Source organism: Rhinatrema bivittatum, chromosome 3, assembly GCF_901001135.1.
Source record: "Rhinatrema bivittatum chromosome 3, aRhiBiv1.1, whole genome shotgun sequence".
NCBI classification, from domain to species: domain Eukaryota; kingdom Metazoa; phylum Chordata; class Amphibia; order Gymnophiona; family Rhinatrematidae; genus Rhinatrema; species Rhinatrema bivittatum.
In genome coordinates this window covers 87,651,453-87,673,693 of record NC_042617.1, presented here as the reverse complement: position 1 = coordinate 87,673,693, position 22,241 = coordinate 87,651,453, and the positions used below count along the sequence as shown (strand labels likewise).

The 22,241-nt window shown below is 42.9% G+C and overlaps 1 protein-coding gene across 2 annotated transcripts in view; it reads left to right on the top strand.

The window, feature by feature from the left end:
* The first annotated feature begins 2,643 nt into the window (after window positions 1-2,643).
* The window catches only part of PSME4 (proteasome activator subunit 4), a 389,258-nt gene continuing 369,660 nt past the window's right edge, over window positions 2,644-22,241 (top strand). For both annotated transcript variants that reach the window (XM_029593434.1, XM_029593433.1), the window contains exon 1: window positions 2,644-3,130. In XM_029593434.1, the coding sequence (XP_029449294.1) occupies window positions 2,931-3,130 (200 nt within the window). In that variant the 5' untranslated portion in view covers window positions 2,644-2,930. The remainder of the gene's footprint in view (window positions 3,131-22,241) is intronic.

The following is a 22,241-nucleotide window of genomic DNA, read 5'->3' as shown; positions in this document are numbered from 1 at the left end:
TCAAGCTAGTATAATGAAAGAAATGAAAACAAATTATCAAAATGTAATAATCAGAACTGCATATTTTGGTAAGAAAAAGAAACAATTGTTACCAATCAGGATGGTGAATTCAATATGCCAGGGCAATCTACCCAGACTCCTTATAGATTATTTGAAATTGCTATAGGGGAAAACTGTTGGAAAAGGTAACAAGCAATGGGCTTAATATTTTGCATTTTAAACTTAGAAGAGCTAGTGACGGCGCTATGCAGCGGTGGCTAACTCCAGGGCCTGAAGAGCCACAAACAATCCTGGTTTTCAGGATATCCACAATGAATATGGATGAAATACATTTGTATGCACTGCCTCCAATGCATGCAACTATCTCATGCATATTCATAGTGGATATCCTGAAAAACCAGGCCTTTCTGTGGCGCTTGAGGACAGAAGTTGGTTTCCCCTGCTATAGAATATGCTTTGCTACTGACATTGCAGTACTTTCCAGGTATACAACAACTTATCCAATGTCTTTGAATTGTGATTGTACAAACATTAAGAAATCACATTTTTCATAAACTACAAAAATCTGGGGCAAACCATCCAATTTTGACACAATTCCTGGATTATGATCTCCTTTGTCAGGTTCAAGAAAACATCACTCATGTGGGGACATTTCACATAATAGCATGCTGCATGGCATCATTATATGTAGTCAAATGTGTTACTGTCATGCAATTCAGATTAATTTGACAGATAAATTATCAGTATAACCAGTATTTAGTCTTTTTTCAAGATAGATTATATAATGTCTTTTGCATAATGTTTTAGTCCTTGTTTTATCGTATCTTTATTGATGTTACTGTTTTATGTGATTATGTATGTTGCTTTGATTGTGAACCACTTAGATATTGTGGATTACAGGCAGTATATTAAATACAATATTTAAATACAATAAATAATAAACATACCATTATTAAATACAATAAATAAACATACCATTATTAGATAGCACCACATAATGAAATCTCTGATCTAAACACTTAAGTAACTGGCTTAGTGCAGGCTTTGGTACTTCCATGAAGTCAACTAAAGCAGACCTGAGCTTCTTTAAAATACTATTTCCCATGGTATTCTTAGCCATATATTTTGTTCTTAGATATTTAGTTTATTATTAGAAAGACAATCATACACTGTCTTTCATGATAAGCACTATATTTAGAATGGGAAAAATTCTCCATCTGTGATGGGCATGATAATAGCATACATTTTAATGCAAAGCTCTAGTATCCCCAGTCCTTCTAGTTACAGCTCTCGCTCATTACAGGGCAGAAAATACATTGGGTTCACAAGTACAAAATGATTTAAGGATATTTCTTAAAAAGCAACATTTTAATTTCTCCTATAAATCTGTTACTTTAATCAACCCAAGAACAATTCTCTCAGATAAAAACAATCTCTTATGAGTCACAGTTTTTAAATAGCAGCATACTCCTCTCCTTCTCTCTTGCTCACTAGGAGTCAGCTAAGCCTATAATTATGAAAATTACCCTGCCTATAGCTGATATAGATAACATGGGGTCATTAATACCATAAAAAACATGATGCCACCAGGGAACAAAGGCAAAAAACCCCAAACAAAACAGGGAACAGAGTTGTTGAATGACTCTATATTTAGGAACTTCCTTGTCATCAGCCAGAAAATACTTGTGATATAAAAGAAATGTAAATGTAAGTATTAGGTACCCCCCACCTCTCGAATAGAAATGGTCCTCCCTAATGCAATAGATTACAGGTTAAGAAATATCTTCTCTGGTACCTACCTCTGAAATATAGTCCTCTCCAGGTCTCATGACTACAAAACAGGAACAATTCTCAGCCCTTTTTTTCAAAGCTAAAGACCAAATGTAAGGTCTGAGTCATGATCCCTTTTTGTTGATATTGAGAACCTCTGTTCCATGGGTTACCAGGATTAGCAGCATGCCATCCAAAATCATCAGGGCCACGATAACATTACATCCATGGCCAGTGATAATTTTGTAAAAAAAAAAAAAAAGTGCAAAGTTGGAGCCATTGGCAGTCTCCACCTTCCACTCCAGCTGCAATAAGCAAAAAGAAGCAAGTTCAGAAAACCTCCAGGCCCTTAAGAAAAGGTTACATTACAGGTTAGCAACCTGGCGAGCATCACCACTGGACATGGCCAAAACAGAATTAAAAAGACACTCTTTCTGCTCAGAGTTACCAACTTATGCCATTTGTTTTTACTTATAATTCGCCAGATTTTTACTAACTTATTCACTATTTTTATTCTTGTCATTTTATGCGTAGCTGGGCTTATTATGCCCCTGTTCACTTCTCTGTGCATAGCTCCCGAGTCCATCGCGCAAACAAATCTCTCCACGCATGTCGTTCCTACTAAAATAATTTTTACAGATATACAATTTTTCAAAACTGTCAGCAAATTTACTGACAAGTGGCAACTCTTATCTTTGGCGTGCCCACCCCAAAAAAATACAATCCATACTCATGAAAATTACAGAAAGCTCCCTCTCTGTATCCATCAAATGTCCCTGAAAAGCCTTTCTAATACCCAGCCCTACCCAGAAACAGGAAGTCTTTCCTGCCGGCTTTTGCCGGCTCCCAGCAGAGGAGAACTAAATGAGACAGGAAGTGACGTCGGGGGGGCTGGTCACGAGCCGCTGGGCTGACGTCTCCTCTTTCGGTTGCTGGGTCGTCACCAACAGACTAGGCAGAAACTGAGAGTTGCGTGAAGAGCGGCTGCGGCACCGGCTGGAGAACGGGAGCACAGGCGCGAAGAAGTAGCGGGCTTGCTGACGGCGTGCAGACGCTCACCTAGCCTGACTCGCAGAGGGTCAGGAACAGGGACTCTCCCGCTCTCATCCCCACTCCATTCACAGCCAGGTACCGGGGCGGCAGGAAGAGAGCCCCGGAGCATGATAACGGAGGAGCGGGCCGAGCGCTTAGGATTCCTCCCGCAGAAGGAGATCGCCTACAACCGGCTCCTGCCCTACGCGGACCGGCTCGACCGCGAGTCCAATGAACTCCTGGCCGAGATCAAGAGCAACCTGGGTCGCGCCGTGCAACTGCGGGAGCTCTGGCCCGGGGTGCTCTTCTGGACCAGGAAGCTTTCCACGTAAGTGGCGCCCGCTCCTGCGCCGCGGCCTAGAATTTCTGGTCCGGGGGCCCCTCTTTTCCCGTTGCCTCCTTTCTCAGGGCGTGATAGTGGGGGCTCTCGCTCAATCTTTCACTGCTCAGCTTTGTCACCGGCTCTCGGAGGTAGTCTCATCCTGCCGGGTTATCCAGTGCCCCGGATGTACAGCGTCCCAACTTTGATACTAGAGAAACAATACCTCCAGTCCAAGTGCCCCCCCCCCCCCACCCCGTGTTATGCTTTTGATTTTTTATCCTATTCTCTCTCTATATATATCAGACATTTATATGTTTACTTTTAGATTTTAACTTTTGACCGATTCCGTTCTAGTTTTGGTGGGTGATGACAGAATGAATTATTTTCATTTTAATCTTGAAATTACTACAGCTACGATTTATCACGGCTATGTTTACCTGATTTTTATATTCCACTTTTCGGCACTTCAAAGCTGATCACATTCGGGGATAGCTATAGCTCTACTTGACGTAAATAGACTATTCATTTCTTCAGTCTTTTTGTAATTAGTTTTTCAGGTAAAAGCATTCTCTGAAAGTATTTTTGTCGATGAGATATTCTGATTTTTATAAAGTTAAACCAATAATTTAGGGCTCAAGATGTAGCCAGATCTTTAAGGTTACACGTGGGAGAGCAGTGCAAGATTGTAGCTAATGGTCAGCAAATGTTACAGTTTCGTTTCTCTTATGTCATGTGTGCACAGAAGTAATCCTTGCTAATCACAGGTTCGAAGTATGTTCTGGTAGAATTTTTAACACAGCAGATGTGACTTTATCAGCATATATTGTTAACTTCAAAGTATGAGATCAATCAAAAACAGTGAGAAAAATAGGCAAAACTAGTTTTCATCTGTGTGGCTTTTCTTTGTGGAAGGTCTCTCTGCTATTATATGCTGACCTTTGACCCAGTTTTTTAAAATTACGGTTTATTTTATATGATATGCAACTTTTTTCTCATAGTTTGGCCCATAACAAAAAAAAGCTTTTTCCTTATTACTATCTCTGTTCTTTTTGGTTTATATTTTTATGATAGCATAACTGCTGTGCTTGTTACCATCTTAATGTTTTCAGCAAAAGGAAGTTTTGATAATATCTTGTTTGAATTGTATGCAAGAAAATACTAGTTTGAAAGACAAAGCATGAAGTAAAAGATACCTTAAAAAATAACACACTGACAAGTTCTTTGTCACTAAATTGTAATATTTTTATGTGTCTGCAATTCAAAATTATTCTGCTGTTGTGTAAGCATGCTTCTTCCTTTCAGCAGTGGCATTTGTGACTTATTGGAGTACTGACCCTGAGAGCACTGTGTTTACATTATTTGTCACTCAGATTTCTTAATGTGATGTTACTGCCTGTCCATAACCATAGCATGTTTCTTTGGAACCATCTGGTTTGAGGCAGAGACTTATGATATTTTGAGAGTCTTGAGCATGAGAAATGTATTTTTGTAAAGATTGCATAAGCAGTGAGCTTGTGTACGTGAGAGAGGTTTTGTAGGATAGAATTACATCTTGGAGCACTGATTAACAAAGATTGCAGAGTCTTGAGGCTGCATTTTGAAATTGTTTTGACACAGTGCAATATGGTCTTCCTGTACCAATGTTTAGTCATGCTCCCTACAGTGATGCCAGTTGTTTTTAGTCTTGCTCCAAATATGCATCTGCTAACAGTGTCAGACAGGAAGGGAGAACTAGAAGAGTACCAAACAAATTGATTTAGCTAAAACTAGCCCATGTTGCTGTCCAATAATATTGCTTTTAAGCCAAATTTTAATATTGCTTTTAAGCCAAATTATTGTTGGACCTTGAGCTAATAAAGGGGGGTTGGGAGGAGACAAGAGAGTCAGACTAATAGTGGGGGTATGACTCCCTTCCCCCCCTTCTATGATTCCCCTTTTTCCCTTTCCCTCTTTTCCCTTACAAATAACTCCATTCAAGTCAGACTTTTGTTAATATTATTATTCTTATATATTTGATATGTATACTCCTAGTTTTTCTGTTAAATTAGCACTTTACTTATTCCACTTATGTTCATTGTAAAGCCTTTGGCTGAATTACTGTTTGCTGTAAACCAAGGTGATGTGCATTACGTGCCGCGGTATATAAAAAACTATAAATAAATAAATAAGGCAATGGGCTTGATTAGCCAAATTATTGTTGGATCTTGAGCTAATAAGGCAATGGGCTTGATTGACCACATGAGACAAGTAGTGGTTTGAGTAAAGAATGAATTTGTAAAAATGAGTACTAAATGCTGTTTATGGATCATAAATACTGATTACATATGATTTAATGAATTTAAGATAACAGTACTAGCAGTTTCTTCTGACTGTGAGACTGGAGGGAAGGGAGAGTTACTGGTCAAGTAGCCCAGCAGATCTAATGACAATAATAGCTTACCAAAAGAGCAGTGGCCTGGCTTTTATAGCCTTATCATGCACAGTTTGCATGTTTGTTTTATATAGTTCTAATGTCACTTAATAATAATCTAATCCTGCTTTGCATGCCAGATGCTTTTTATTAAAAGGGGGGGGGGGGGGGGTGCACAAAATGCGAGTTTTATCAGACTGGCACTTCAGTATAAATATGGACCATTTCAAGAATGTTAAATTTCTGTTGCTAGATGTTATGCCACACACACTGGAAGGCAACAAAAATTGATAGGTAAAGAGTGATATCCTATAAGTGGTCAGATTTGACAGGGGGCAGCTGAGAGATTTTTACTAGTGTGGACAGGTATAACTGGACATTGTCTTACTGTAGTAGGTTACATCAAAGATGAACTGTTAAATTTTGTATTTTGATATATTGCAGTTATCACTTCTGGCAATTTTTTTTAGATGCGGACCATAATGAAGGCAACACATCTTTGGTGTTGCCATGTCTGGTCATCGACATACATGTATCAGGCTTGCATTGACTGTTTTCAGAGTTCTGATTGCAAGCATCAAAGAGAGATGGAAGCACAAACTGGGTGTGTAGGCCTGTGTGATTGTACACATTGAGAGCAATGGAAGCTGCAGCTAGTTCTGGGTAGTAACAGCAGCAGGGAGAATGCAGCTCAGATCCAGCACCGCTCTTTCCTTTCAGCACTAGAATGCATATGATTTATTCTTGGTGGCAATGTGCCCTTTCCTAACTTATTTTAATTAGTAGGATTGGTAAGTTGTGTGCATGTGCACACAAATCTCGATTTTTGCATTATACTGGCTCATAGCCCACAAATTTGAACTCTGCTTTCTAAAAAAAAAAATTGCACAAAAGAACATTTTTGTGCACGTAGCCTTTAAAAAAAAAAAAAAAGTTAGAGAGAGCATTGGTTAGTAGATTATATATTTCCTGTTTTAAGGTCTGTAATTATCTGTTTCCTGCTGCTACTGTTCCCTAGGACACTAGCTCTTTAGCGTCAATAGATATTAACGAGGAAATAACAGTTCTACTGAGAGAAAGCATTTCTTCATAAGTGTTGTTTCAGCAAAAAATATCTTCCAGCTAAAAGAGACTTTTCTTTTGATGCAGAAATGCAAAATGTATTCCAGAGCGTTTATCTTGGACCTAAAATTTGACCATATGTATCTTAACTTTTGTGGAAGATCAGATATACACATGGAGTTAGAGGTTTTTCAAAGTAGCAGGTAAACGGTAGTCACCAAGCCTTAGGTCTTTAGAATTCTTCTGTGGGTTTTCTGAGATGCTTTCATTGTAAAGAATAGTGTATTATTATTAGCACCTAATTACAGTTAGGAAAATCAAGGCATTGGAAACATAATAGTTTGCCCAAGGTCATGCAGAGCACAGGAATAGAAACTCAGCAGTTTTCTGAACTTGTATATCTGTGCTTTAAACATTAGACAGACTGTGCCTCATCAGAAAGCAGCAGATCAGCTTGAAGCAGGTGACCTCTTGTAACTTCTGGGAATGATTAGTGCTAGATGATAGTTGTGGTGTTGATAATGGTGCCTTGAACATATACAGCACTATCGGGCCGATGCAGTATGGTGCGCTCAACTGAGCGCACCGTTAGCCCCCGTTTGGCCACGCGTTTTCCACGCGCTATTTTTACCCCTTATACAGTAAGGGGTAATAACGCGTGGAAAACGCAGGCCAACCCTCCCGAAACTAATAGCGCCCACAGCATGCAAATGCATGTTGATGAGCCTATTAGTTAGTCCCGCGCGATCCAGAAAGTAAAATGTGCAGCCAAGCCGCACATTTTACTCTCAGAAATGAACTCCTGCCAAAGGCAGGAGATAATTTCAGCCGGCACCGGGAAAATGTACAGAAAAGCAGAAAAAACTGCTTTTCTGTACACTCTTCGACTTAATATTATAGCGAAATTAAATCGGAGGCCCCAAAAATAAAAAAAATCAGCCCGCGGGTTGGAAAACGGACACTCAATTTTGCCTGCGTCCGTTTTCCAAACCCGTGGCTGTCAGCGGGTTTGACAACCGACGCCGGTAAAATTAAGCGTCGGCTGTCAAACCCAGTGATAGCAGCCGCTTCTGTCAATAAGGAGGTGCTAGGGACGTGCTAGTGTCCCTAGCGCCTCCTTATTACCACGGGCCCTAATTTGCATACCTTTGTTTAGTGAATTGCGCGCCCAGGAGAGTGGGCGCTTGCTGGCTCTCCCGCGTGGTTTACTGTATTGACTCGTATGTAGGGAGGTATATCAGATCCTATCTGTGGTTCAGATACTATCTGTCAGAACACAGCAAATAAAATTAGGTGATGATTCCCTCCTCCTGGCTTCCTATCACAACAGATGTTTCCTCTCAACCGTTCTGTTCAACATTTACTTAGCACCCCTCTGCCATCTCCTACCTACCCTAGGGTTATCCTATTGTATCTATGCAGATGGTATCCAATTCAAATCCATACCCAGTTCCAGTTTCTGTCAATTTTGTCTCACAGCCTATTGCCATGTCCAATAATGTTCGCTACCTCGGTGTACAATTAGATTCAGCATTATCCAATCAATCCCATATAAAAACTGTCACAAAGTCTCTATTCTATAAACTACGTTTACTTCGTCACATAAAGCCATTGTTGGATCCAAACTACTTTAGAACAGTATTAAAATTGTTAATCTTAACCTCCCTCAATTACTGCAATGTAGAATTGTAAGGTCTTCCTTACAATTCTATCAAACCCCTCCAGTTAATTCAAAACATAGCAGCAAGACTACTCACTAACATACAGAAACACAGATAAATTACCCCAGCATGGCAAACCTTACACTGGTTACTGATTGAATTCAGGATCCAGTACAAACTTGCCTCCCTAGTGTAGAATTTATTATATCACGTAAAATTACCATGGGTCACTAGCTCTCTTAAGTTCTATGTACCATCATCTTCACAAGCACTATTAAACTACCTCTGCCCCGAACAGTAAGACTGGCATCTACGCGGAAAAAAGCATTTTCATTGGCCGGGCCTACACTCTGGAATACCCTCCCGCAGCCCAGCGAATTCTCACAAAGATTTTAAAAAAGCTTTAAAAACCCATTTTTTCCACAGTTGCCTTTCCCACAACTTCATCTTAATTTTCCTTTCAATAACGCAACAATGATTTATGAGAGTAAGCCCCCATTCTCTTGAACTCTCATCCTACAAGGTATGAAAGGATATTTTATTTGCGTTATCATGCGATCCTTGCCTTACATCTTATTTTGTAGTTCGTTTTAACTGATTATGATTGTACATACTTGCTTCTATGCATGTATTATTGCAACCTGCCCTGAACTTTGGAGGGCACGGGCTAAAAATAATTGTAAATAAATAAACAGAAGTAGATAAACAGCTGTGGAATGGCAGATGCTTACCCCAGAGTGCTTGCAATCCCAGAAAAGTGAGTTTGCGATTGAGAAAAATTCATGGGAGCAGGGATGCCTGAAATCTGAAGCCAAGAAAAAAAGTGATTATATATTTTGGATGTTGTACTTTATAAAATACACTAGTGACAAAACTTGACAGACCATATCCAGTCATAACTAAATGGTCTAATTCCATAAACTTCACGCTTCTGGAACATTCTGCATGGTTCAGAACATCCTTAATTCTGGGGAATATAATGCTAGACTGACTGTTTTGAGATCCATACCTTGACAGAGAATATATTGAGACTCATAGGGCCTTATTCATAAAGGACTTGGTCCTATTCACTGCCTATGTAAAAATTCTTTAAGTAAGGCTCTTGGAATCCATTTTAAAAACAACTTGTAAGAGCTAACAATATCCAGTAAACAGACACAAAGGACAAGTACTCCAAACACCCATCTAGAACACTTAAGAATGTAAGTATCTTATATACCAAGATTCACCACAGAATCAGAATTGGGCGTCTATAATTGCAGATAAAATATAATGTGGACAAGTGCAAGGTGATGCATATAGGGGAAAATAACCCATGCTTAGGTTCCATTTTAGGAGTTACCACCCAGGAAAATGATCTGGTTATTATAGTTGATATTACATTGAAATATTTGGTTCAGTGTGCTGTGGTGGTCAAAAAAGCAAACAGAATGTTAGGAAGGGAATGGCAAATAAAATGGAGGATGTCATAATGCCTCTGTATCGCTCAGTGGTTAGACCATATCTTGAATACGGTGTGCAATTCTGGTCGCCGCATCTCAAAAGAAATATAGTTGCACTGGAGAAAGTACAGAGAAGGGTGACCAAAATGATAAAGGACATGGAAAGGCTAAAGAGGTTAGGGCTGTTCAACTTGAAGAGACGGCTGAGGAGGGATATGATAGAGGTCTACAAAACCCATGAAAGGACTTAAATGGGTAAATGTGAATCGGTTATCTATTCTTATGTTTAATATAAGTACTAGGGGGGAACTCCATGAAGTTAGCAAGTAGCACATTTTAAAACAAATCAGAAGATTCTTTCACTCAGTACACAGTTAAGCTCTGGAATTCGTTGCCAGAGGATGTGGTTAAGGCAGCCAATGGAGCTGGATTTAAGAAAGGTTTGGATAAATTCCTGGAGGAGACGTCCATAAACTGTTATTAATCAATACCGATTAGCCATTGTTGTTACTGGTATTAGTAGCATGGGATGTATTTAATGTTTGGGTATTTGCCAGGTACTTGTGACCTGGATTGGCCACTATTGGAGACAGGATACTGGGCTTGATGGACCCTTGGTCTGACCCAATATGGCATATCTTTTATGTTCAGAATAGAAGCGTGTATTCTGCCAGCTCTGTTTGTAGCCTGCTAGAATTTATTCTTAACCATAACTTCATTTTCAATGGCAGATACTTTCTGTGAGTCATGAGCAGTGCCACAGGCATAAGAATGTCAACAAAATATTCAGTAGTGATCGAGTCTGGTCATTCTGTTTGCTGCTTCAACATCCTGTGGCAGTGATTTTAGTTCTCCAGGTTTTGTGAAGAAATAATTCATGTTGTGTTAAAGTGGATGCCTGGTTATTTCATCGGTTGCCTTAAGTTCTTGTTTTGTCAGATGTTCTAAATAATTGTTCACTATTTATGTTCTCCACAACCCTTATCATTTTTATATACCTGTAGTATATCTTCTCTCCGTCATCTACTGAGACCTGCTTCAATTTAATTTAATGTGACATTACCAGCATTGCTTGGCACAATGTGAAATTGACTGTCATAGTAGATTGGCAATGGTAGATCAGGGCTCAGGAGGCAGTGGCAGCAGGAGCTTAAGGCAGGCCCGAATATAGACATAGGCAGCTGCCTCTGGCACCAAATTTTGATAGGTGCCAGAGGGTTGCCTTTGCTGCTATGTCTGTATCCAGGCATGCCTTCCAGCCACTTGTTACATAAAGCAGTGGGGACCTAGTCTATGAGCAGTAACAACTTGGAAAAATAAATGTTAATGTGGGGCCTCCAGCTGTCTGTGGCATGCTCAAGGCCTTGCAGCAGACCTGCCCTTTGCATGGGTTTCCATAGTAACAGAAAGCCCATGCGGAAGGATGGAGTGGGAATGGCACAAGGCCTTGAGTGTATGACTGGAGGCCCCATGCTGAATTTTTGAGTTGCTGCTCCCGGATTTGGGCCCTACCGCTTTAGATAACAAATAGTTTGCAGATGGAGGGGGGTAATCTGGGGTCCTTCCCCCCTGAATATTTCTGATGACTTTGAAGAGGTGGGGTGGGAGTCAACCCCTCTACTCCACTCTCCATTTAGTTGTGGGGGGGGATAAGATGTGCTTTTCTGAGTCACACCAAAGTTCATCGAGCCCAGCATCCTCCCTACAATAGTCGCCAGTCAGGATCACAAGTACCTGAGGTCCCCAATAATTGATCTGTTTCTTGTATCTCATTTCCAGGGATAAGTGCTTGCTTTTCCAAGTCTACCTATCTAATAACTGTTTATGAATTTTTCTTTTAGGAACTCTTTTGAATCCCACTATGTTAATTGGATTGACCATGTTCTCTGGCAACAAATTCCATAGCTTGATTATATGCTGAGTGAAAAAATATTTCCTACAATTTGTTTTAAATCTGCCAGTTGCTGGTTCATAGTGTCTCCTAGTGTTTGAAAGGGTAAATAACTGTTCCCTTTATATCCATTCCACCCCTCATGATTTTATAATCCTGTTCCCTCTATTCTTTTCAAACTAAAGAACCCTAATCTCTTTAGCCTTTCTTCATAAGGGAGCTTTTCCATCCCCGTTAACATTTTTGCTGCCCTTCTCTGTAACTTTATTCTATCTCCTCTGTCTTTCTTGAAATGGAGTAATCAAAACTGCACACAGTATTCAGGATGTGTTCATACCATGGGTCTGTAGAAAGCCATTATGATATTCTTAGTTTTGTTCTCTATTCCTTTCCAAATAATTCCTAACATTCTATTTATTTATTTATTTATTTTAAAAGTTTTTATATACCGCGAAATGGTCAGGGTCTGGCCGTCTAGGCGGTTTACAATAAAACATACATAATTTAAAAACAAACAGTATACATTCTTTCATATATAAAGCGGTAAACAATAATTAGTGCCCTAACAGAATAAAAGTCTAACAATATAGGTTCTTCATAACTTGAGAAATTTTAATGTGTCAAACTGTGGTGAGGTATTTTTCAATCAAAAATTGGCGTGTAGCTGCAGATAATGAATAAAACAGTTATTAACAATTGATATATAAAACTGATTGGGTATGTACAACGGATTAATCAATGAACTGGGGTTGAAAGCACACTTAAAAAGATGTGTTTTTTAAATTCTTCTGTATTTTGTTGTAATCTGATATTTTCTGGAATAGAGTTCCAGAGGCGAGGGCCTGCAACTGAAAAAGCCCGCTCTTGTGTCATGTCCAGTCTTGCATTTTTAATTGAAGGAACTTTTAAAATGCATTTGTCCATGGAACGTAATTGTCTTAAAGGCTTATATATCCTGAGTAGAGAGCAAAGCCATTTGGAATTTGAGTTATATAATAGATTGTGTATTATTGTGAAGATTTTATAAGAAATACGGTAAGATATTGGAAGCCAACGAAGCTGTTGTACACTTGGTGATATATGATGTCTGCGTGTTAAGTTTTATATAAGATGCGAGTGTCTAATTTTGGATGAGTTGTAATGGTCGAATGGTGGTATTGGGCAAACCTAAATACAGTGCATTACAGTAATCTAAACTTGATAGTATTAATGCCTGAACTACAGATCGAAAATCAGATGGGAAAGTAATGGTTTCAATTTTTTTTAGCATGTTAAGCTTGTAAAATGATTTTTTCACTAATGTTGATATGTTACATGTCATCGATAGTTTAGAGTCAATGATGGTCCCTAAGTTTTTTGCATGAGGTTTTATAATTATTGGATGATCTTCAAAAGTGAAATTATTTGGATTTTGAAATATAGAGTCATGAACAGATGACAAGAAGATTAGTTCTGTTTTTGAATTGTTTAATTTGCCTTTTTTGACTGCCGGTACACACTAAGACAAAGATTTCATGGTAATGTCCTTTTCCTTGGTGGTGACCCATAACGCAGAACCCAGCAGTGCATTATTTTACACTTGTCTACATTAAATTGCTTCTACAAATAAGATGCCTAGTCTTTCAAAGTCCTTCTGCAGTTCCACACAATTATTTACTATTTTAACCACTCAAAACAATTTTGTCATTTGCAAGTTGGTCATCTCGCTTGCGAATATGATAAATAGCACAGGTTGCAGTACAGAACCCTGGGGCACTCCAGTAATGACCTTTCTTGATTTTGAAAACTGACCATTTAGTCCTATCCTATGTTTCCTGTTTTTCTTTATCCAGTTACCAATCCACGATAGGATACTGCATCCAATTCCATGACCTCCAAATTTCCTGAGGAATCTCTTATGAAGAACTATATCAAATGCTTTCTGAAAATACAGTGTATTAACTGGCTCACCTTTATCTACATATTTACTACTTCAAAAAAAAAATCTAGTAAATTGGTAAGAGAAGACTTCTTTGCAAAAATCATGTTGACTTTCCCCTAATACGCTATGTATGTGTGGTCGGTAAATGAATACTTTGCCTCTCAACTCACTGAGGAGGATGTTGTGGTTCATACCCACACACCAGAAACAATTTTTCATAGTGATGACTGTGAGCAACTAAAGAAAATCACTGTAAAACTGGAAGATGTAATAAATCAGATTGACAGAAAAAAGAATAACAAATCACCGGTACCAGATGGTATTCACCCCAGAGTTCTGAACAAACTCAAACTTGAAATTTCAGCCTTGTTTCTGGTGATCTGCAACCTATTATTTAAAATAGTAACAGTACCTGAAGACTGGAGGGTTGTTCCAGAGGTGAAGCAGAAAACCATAGACTGATGAACCTGATATTGGTGCTTGGAAAAATTATAGAAGCTATTCTTAAAATCAAAATTAGTTTTTCTATTTCCTTGTCCTCCTTGAGCACTCAGTTTACCCTTCTGTCATCTAGTGGTTTAATTGACTCGTTTACAGGCTTTTTGCTTCAAATGTACTTGAAAAAGTTTTATTTCCTAGCATGTAGCAGATTGGACTCAGGAACAATGGGTATAGTGTGCTTCTGATAGCAGTTGGAGACGGAGTCAGATTTCAATCTGACGTCGGCACTACATATACCGTGCAGGAAGCTCTGCTCTTCATTATTTCTCCGTCTCCTTAGCAGTTCGGGACTATACACACGCTTGCACAGCGTTAGAAAATCCAAACCAAAGAAGAAAATTCCAAACAAGAAATTATCTTACCTCTACAGACGAGCCCCGCTCTCCTGCAGTGATACCTAAGGGTCCCTCCCCCAGTCGAGAATTCTAGAGGTGATTTCAGAGATCCCTCAGAGGTAAGCCTCGGTCCGGTAGCCAGTTCCTGGCAAGGACTTAGCCCCCAGGAATGGGAGTGGCTGAGTGGCAGCGGGTGCAAGACCGAGCGCAGCGGTGAAGGTAAATTCCCTCTCTCCCCGCAGCTGGAAACAGCCCGGCTCCAGACCGGGAAATGCCAAGACAAGGTAAGGTAGAAAACTTTAAGTCTCCGGTCTCCGAGGCTCGGATAACTGTACAGATTGCCGGTCAGCGTCTGTCCCATTGGGTTGATCAGCCCAGCCCGTGCTAGACTCCGATCTGGTTCGAGGGTTCTCCCAAGTGGAGACCCTCAGGGGTGGTTGCCATCTTGCATGCGTGGTCGGCGGCGCCATTTCCCTTCCTTGATCGCCGTACTGTCCGCCTAACTGAGCCGTGTGCACAGCAGCGAGCCGGGCACATAACATACTTGTGCGCACAGCGGCACGCACATAGGTGCCGGGCGCACAGCGACATGCTCAACAGCGCCGGGCACACAAGTTCAGCTGGGCGCACAGTGGCGCGCACATCTCTGTAAGCACACATACCTGCGCAGCTTGCACACACACCCTCGGTCCACCGGGAGCGCATATCTAAGCCCCTCAGCGCGCTTATAAATGCAAGCCATAGGGGGCAGGCTTGCCCTATTCTCCCAAAGTTGGATCGACATAATGTTGGACAAGTGGGTCCTAACCATCATTCGAGAGGGGTACTTTCTGGACATCCACAGCATCCCTCCAGACAAACTTGTGAAATCTTCTTGCCACTCCCCCTCCAAGAGGACGGCGGTGGAAGCCACACTAACCAAATTGCTCGCCTTAAAGGCTATAACACCGGTGCCCATGCACCAACGAAATACTGGACACTATTCCATCTATTTTATCGTCCCCAAGAAAGAGGGAACGTACCGGCCCATCCTGGACCTCAACCGCTGCCTGAGGGTACCACACTTCCGCATGGAAATCCTACGCTCTGTCATAAGGGCGGTACAGCCGGGAGAATTTCTGACCTCCCTGGATCTGTCAGAAGCCTACCTGCACATCCTGGTCCATCACGATCATGAGCACTTCCTATGGGTCACGATCCTGGACCATCACTACCAGCTCCGAGCGCTACCCTTTGGGCTAGCTACAGCCCTGCGGACGTTCACCAAAATCATGGTTGTAGTGGCGGCGACACTGAGGAAAGAAGGAATCCTCGTACACCCATATCTGGACGATTGGCTGATCAGGTCAAAATCTCCAGAGGAAAGTCATCAGACGACCACCAGAGTCAAGAATCTACTGGAGAACCTCGGATGGGTGTTCAAAGCAACCAAGAGCTATCTGCAGCCCTCCCAATCTCTGGAATACCTGGGAGGCCTGTTCAACACCCAGGACACAGGACAAGGTCATTCTTCCCCATACAAGGAGAAGGAAATTGATGGACCAGTTGAGAAAACTGTTGAACGGTGCTCGCCCCATGGTATGGGACTACTTCGAAGTCCTCGAACTCATGACATCAACCCTAGAAGTCGTACCATGGGCAAGGGCCACGTGCGACCACTACAACATTCCCTACTGTCACGATGGAACCCGATGTCCCATGACTACACCGTCTGCCTCCAGTTGCTGGCGGAGGTACGGATACAGCTCCTATGGTGTTTACAAGACCACCATCTGAGCAAGGGAGTAAGGCTATCCCCACCGACCTGGGTCTTGCTCACCACGGATGTGAGCCTATGAGGGTGGGGAGCCCACTGTCAGGAACTGATGACCCAGGGGCAATGGGACAAGGAAGAGTCGGGATGGAACATCAACCGACTGGAAGCCCTTGGCAGTCAGACTAGCCTGCCTACGATTCAGTCACAGACTCCGAGGAGAAGCTGTCAGTCATGTAGGACAACGCCACAACAGTGGCCTACATCAACCGCCAGGGAGGAACCAGAAGCCAACAGGTGTCCCTGGAAATAGACCCCCTAATGACGTGGGTGGAAGCACATCGCGGGAAAAGACAACATCACTGCGGATTACCTCAGCAGAGAAAGTCTAGACCCAGGGGAATGGAGGCTGTCAACCACAGCCTTCCAGTTGATAATAGACCGCTGGGGAGCCCCAACCATGGATCTTCTGGCAACCCGGTCCAAGGCCCAAGTTCCCAACTTCTTCAGTTGCAGACGAGACCTTCAATTCCAGGGGATCGGCGCCCTCGTCCAAACCTGGCCACAGGAAGATCTGCTGTACGCCTTTCCTCCATGGCCACTACTGGGCGGGCTCATCCACAAGATAGAACACCATAGGGGGTTAGTACTCCTAGTGGCCCCGGACTGGCCAAGAAGGCCGTGGTACGCAGACATGCGAAGACTTCTGGCCTACCTCCACACAGGGATCTGCTCCAGTAAGGACCGATCCTCCACGAAAACCCAACTCTATTCTCTCTTACGGTCTGGCCATTGAGAGGACTAGCCTGAAGAAGAGCAGATAATCGAGGGCAGTAATTGACACCTTGCTCCGAGCACGCAAGTTTTCCACATCTTTAATTTACATATGAATATGGAGAATATTTGAAGCCTGATGTGAAGACCGTGACATCTTTCCGTGGACAGTCAAAATTCCCATGATCCTGGAATTCCTACAGGACGGCCTGAAGAAGGGGTTGTCTCTCAACTCCATCAAGGTTCAACTGGCCGCGCTGGCCTGTTTCAGAGCCAAAGTGGACGGCACCAGTCTATCTTCCCCTTCAGACATCACCCGCTTCCTGAGAGGGGTCAAGCAAATCCTACCACCACTAAAGTGGCCGCTACCCCTATGGAATCTCAATCTAGTATTAGACTTCCTAGCGGGAGCTTCCTTCAGACCTACACGCGGTCTGTCCTTAAGGCTCCTGACCTTGAAGACTGCATTCCTAGTGGCAATATGTTCAGCCCATCGCATCTCTGAACTTCAAGCACTATCATGTCAGGAACAGTTCCTCAGACTCACACTGGGATCCATACACCTACTCAGTGTCCCCTCCTTCCTTCCAAAGGTGGTTTCTTATTTCCATCTAAACCAAACCATCTCGCTGTTGTCTCCAGACGAGCATAAGGACTCTGAGAACTCACACCACCTATGCCATCTTAACGTCGGCAGACTCCTAGTCCGCTACCTGGAAAGATCGGAATCCGTATGAAAGATGGACTACCTATTCGTCCTTCACAGCGGGAAGAAACAAGGGGAAGCAGCCTCAGGGGCAACCATAGCCTGCTGGATCAAAGAAGTAATCAAGGTGGCCTACATAGAGGCAGGCAAGCCTCCACCTCTACAAGTCAAGGCCCATTCCACAAGGGCCCAGGCAGTGTCCTGGGCAGAAACCAAGATGCTGTCACCCGCCGAGAACTGGCGGCGACATGGTCCTCCATTCACATCTTCTCGAGGTTCTACCACCTGGATGTTCAGGCCAGGGAGGACACAGCATTCGCAAGGGCAGTACTAAGCGGGCCACAGGCAGCCTCCCACCCAGTTCAGGAGTAGCTTTTGTACATCCCATTGGTCCTGAGTCCATTTGCTACATGCTAGGAAATGAGGAAATTACTTGCCTGATAATTTTGTTTTCCTTAGTGTAGACAGATGGACTCAGTATCCCGCCCATGGCTTCCTCAACAAATGGAAACCTCGGGTGACAATCCCCGAGAGCAAGACAAGCACGGGTAAGCCAGACTTAGCCCTAGTTAAGACACCCATAGTTACCGGTTGATGACACTGGCGGTTTCCAGATACAATTCACGTCAACTAGTTCAAGTTAATCAAGTTATCCAAGTACACATATATCCACTATTGCTTTTCAAGGAGAATACTGAAGAGCAGAGCTTCCTGCACGGGTGTATGTAGTGCTGACGTCAGATTGAAATCTGGCTCCGTCTCCAACTGCTATCAGCAGCACACTATACCCATTGGTCCTGAGTTCATCTGCCTACACTAAGGAAAACGAAATTATCAGGTAAGTAATTTCTCCATTATTTATTTTTTACCTATATTTCAGGGCTTCTTTTCAAATTATTTCTTAACTTTTTTATTTTTTACTGTCTAACTTGCCATACTTATGCTCTTCTCTGTTTTTTCCTCATTTGGGTCTGCTTTCTATTTTTTTGAATGAGGCCCTTTTGGCTTTAAGTACCTCTTTGGCCTTGCTATTAAACCACGTTGGCAATTGTTTGGTTTTCCTTCTACATTTAATATATGGAATACATTCTTATTTTGCCTGCTAGACCAGTTCATTACCCTTGGGATTTCTCTGTTCCTCAGCTCTCAAATACAGTGGGCACAACCTTTTCATGATCTTACTTCTGGTCATAAAAGGGGAAGTGGTCATAGGCCCTTGCTAGTTATCTCTATTTCCTGCAACTGTGCATAAGGATAGATGAACTTTCCCAGAGTCAGGCTGCAGCCCTGGCCTGGTTGAGTCCATTGAACTCCTGGGGCAACAAGCTTTCAGGGTTACTTTCCTCAGTATAACTGCCTCATGCATGGGTTCTCTCCTTTGGTCACAGGCACCTAGGGGGTGTTTCCTAGTTCCCAAGGTACTGAGTATCCCCCACTAGGAGGATCCCTCACTTCCTAGGGAGTAGGGGATCCTATAGAACCTAGACCTAACCCCCCTTCTCCCCCCCCCCCCCCCCCCCCCCCCCCAAAAAAAAGGTTGTTTTTCAGTTTGGCCTGTGGTTTCGCTCTGCCCACCCTGGGCCTAGGCACTCTGCGGCTGCTTCTGAAGCTTATTTAAAAAACAAAACAAAACACAAAAAAACTGAAAACAAGCTGTGAGGGGGGGAGAAGCCACGGGTTATGGCAGACACTGTAACTCAGCAGGATCATGGCCATGGCAGGTGAGCAGTTAGCCACTGTATCCAGCAACTGAGGTTCCCTAGAGGTGGTGAGTCAGGTTGTGGAGGTACAGTATGGGGAGAAAAATACACAGGCTGGGTTGTTCTGCACTGCAGGTAGGGAACTGGGCTGCAGGATCACGTCAAGCAAAATAAAAAAATAAATGGATCAAGCAGCGTTTCAGCCCCTGCTTGGTTGGAGGCATTATCTTGGCCAGAGCATAACAAGGAATGTGCCATAGACACAGGTGCTGCTTCTTCCCAGTGTGGCTGGCTCTTTCAGCCTCACCAATGATGGGGACCCAGCATCAACCCCCACCACTCCGTGGAAGGTGGTCTGTGGGAAGAGGTAGGTCCAGTGGTTGGTTTGGCTCCTTTTGCTACAGGGGAGGAGAGAGGATTTGCCCCCAGAGAAGCTGGAGCTGGTGTCCACCAGAGCCTCCTTCCTTCATGGAGATGAGCCTGGGGGTTATACTGGGAGACCTGAAACAGGGCCCCACCCTAGATCCTGCTAGGGACCTGTTTCAGGGGCCCACTCTGAGTTTTTCATTGGATTTTATACTGGTAATGAATAGTACCTTTTGTGCAGTGCAGAAATTGAGTTCCTTGAGGGATTCAAGGTCCTGGAACCAAGACTCTTTAGAAGGCTTAAATGCCCACTGGAGCTGCTGGGGTGGAATCCTCTCCTGCTGTGACTGCCACGTCTTATTTAAGTGAGCAAGGGTGGTTGGCGACGAATCACGGCTGAGGGCACCGCTAAACTGCCCAGAGAAAGGGGTGTGCTTGTCATTGTCATGGGATTCCTCGATAGATTGTTGTGGAAAAAGGAGCTCACAGCCCTCATTTCCAGTGTTGAGGTGGCTTTGATAATTTCAAGCTCCAAGGCAGATGACTCGATGGATGGGGACCCCATTCTTCAAGGGATAAGGAACTCATCAAGATCTTTTCCTTAGTATGAGGCTCTAAGATAGATGGTTCTGATAGAATTGGACTCCATTTGGGGGGGGCGCTAAGAGGTGGCTGGGTAATGAGAAAATTACACCCCTTTCCCGTGGAGGAAAGAAACAAGCTGTTGCGGGTCCCTATGGTGGAGGTACTGGTTTCGGCGGTATCCTGTTGAACGACCATCCTGTTAGAGAGAGGTACAGTGTTAAGGTATCCTTGGTACAAGAAGATAGAAGCGATCTTAAAACAGGCCTTCTCCATGGGGGCCATGGCAATCCAGGTTTCCATTTGTAGAGGCTATGTGGCACAGGCAGCTTTATGATGGATTCAGCAATTGCCTGAGAGTTGGGAAACTGTGCACCTGGAATTAGGAGCAGCTTTTTTGTTGGACACCTTGTTAGGTTAGCCTTGAGGTCAGTCGCCTCCAGGGTGGCAACCAGGAGGTTGCTTTAGCTCCGTAATTGGGTGGCGGATGCAGCCTTTAAGTCATACCTGTATAAGTTCCGCTTTAGAGGGAAGAACCCAAATTTGAAGAAGCCTTGGAGAAATTGGTAAAGGACTTGGATGAAATTTAAGCTCCAAATACTCCCAGAGGATAGAAAGCACACGAGGGTCTATGTCTTTAGAAGATAGCAGTTTAAATACCAGTGCAAGGCTAAAGTGCTTGAGCCCTTGAAGCATGCATCACTTAAGGATGTGGAACTAAAGACTACCTTCCTGGTGGCAATCTGCTCAGCCAGATGCATCTCGGAGGTGCAGGCCCTCATTTTCGGCAGACCTCGAAAGGGAGAAGTGGCCTTCAAGGCCACGATAGCAAGGTGGACCACTTCAGCTTACATGCTGAACAGTAGGCAAGTGCTGGTGGCATTCCATATCTTTTTTTATTTATTTTATTTTTTTTTAAGAAATTCTCATACTGAGTCAGACCAATGGTCCATCAAGCCCAGCATCCTGTTTCCAACGGTGTCCAATCCAGGCAGCGAGTACCCAAACACTAAGTAGATCTCATCCTACTGATGCCAGTAATAGCAGCTTAATTAATAGCAGTTAATGGACTTCTCCTCCAAGAACTTATCCAAACTTTTTTTAAACCCAGCTACACTAACTGTACTAACCACATCCTCTGGCAACAAAATAATTTCCTCTGATTAGTTTTAAATGTGCTACTTGTTAAGTTCATGGAGTGCTCCCTAGTCCTTCTGTTATCCGAAAGTATAAAATAACTAATTTGCATCTACCCATTCTAGACCTCTCATGATTTTAAAGACCTCTATCATATCCCCCCTCAGCTGTCTCTTCTCCAAGCCTACTCTATTTGAACACAGGCATCTTCCCAGGCAGAAACATCATTGGTCTCCCGATGTGAAATCTGCAGGATGGCCACTTGGTCATCCCTGCATTCTTTTTCAAGCACTATAGGCTGGGTGTACAGGTAAAGGAGGAAGCAGCTTTTGGGACTGGGTCCTTAAGGCAGCCATGTCTTTCTCCACCTGACCTAGGGGGGGGGGGGTAGCTTTTGTATTTCTCAAGAATAATGGACTGGTGTTGCAGGTAAAAGGAAGGTAAAATTATTCTTACCTGATCTTTTTCTTTGAGTCCTGCTACACCAGTCCAGGCCACAAGCAGAGCCATACAAGGTGATTGTACTCTCTTTCTTTTCCTCCTTTCCTTTCCCTCTTCATCCTCTGAGCGTGACCTCGAGGGACCAAAAAATAAAAGGGAGAAAGGTATAGAATTGAGAAGTGAAAAAGAAAATCCCAAAGAAATGGGTCCTTGTCTGTTTGCTTTGGCAGGCGACTACTTGCAAAGGTCTATGACCACTCCCCCTTTTATGATCAGAAGTGAGATCATGAAAGGTGTGCCCTCTGACAGCCGAGGAATGGAGAAATCGTAATCCTTTGCTCAGTGTGTGGCAGCAGCCAAGGAAGCAAATAGAATGCTAGGAATTATTAGGAAAGGAATGGAGAATAAAACAGAGAATATCATAATGCCTCTGTA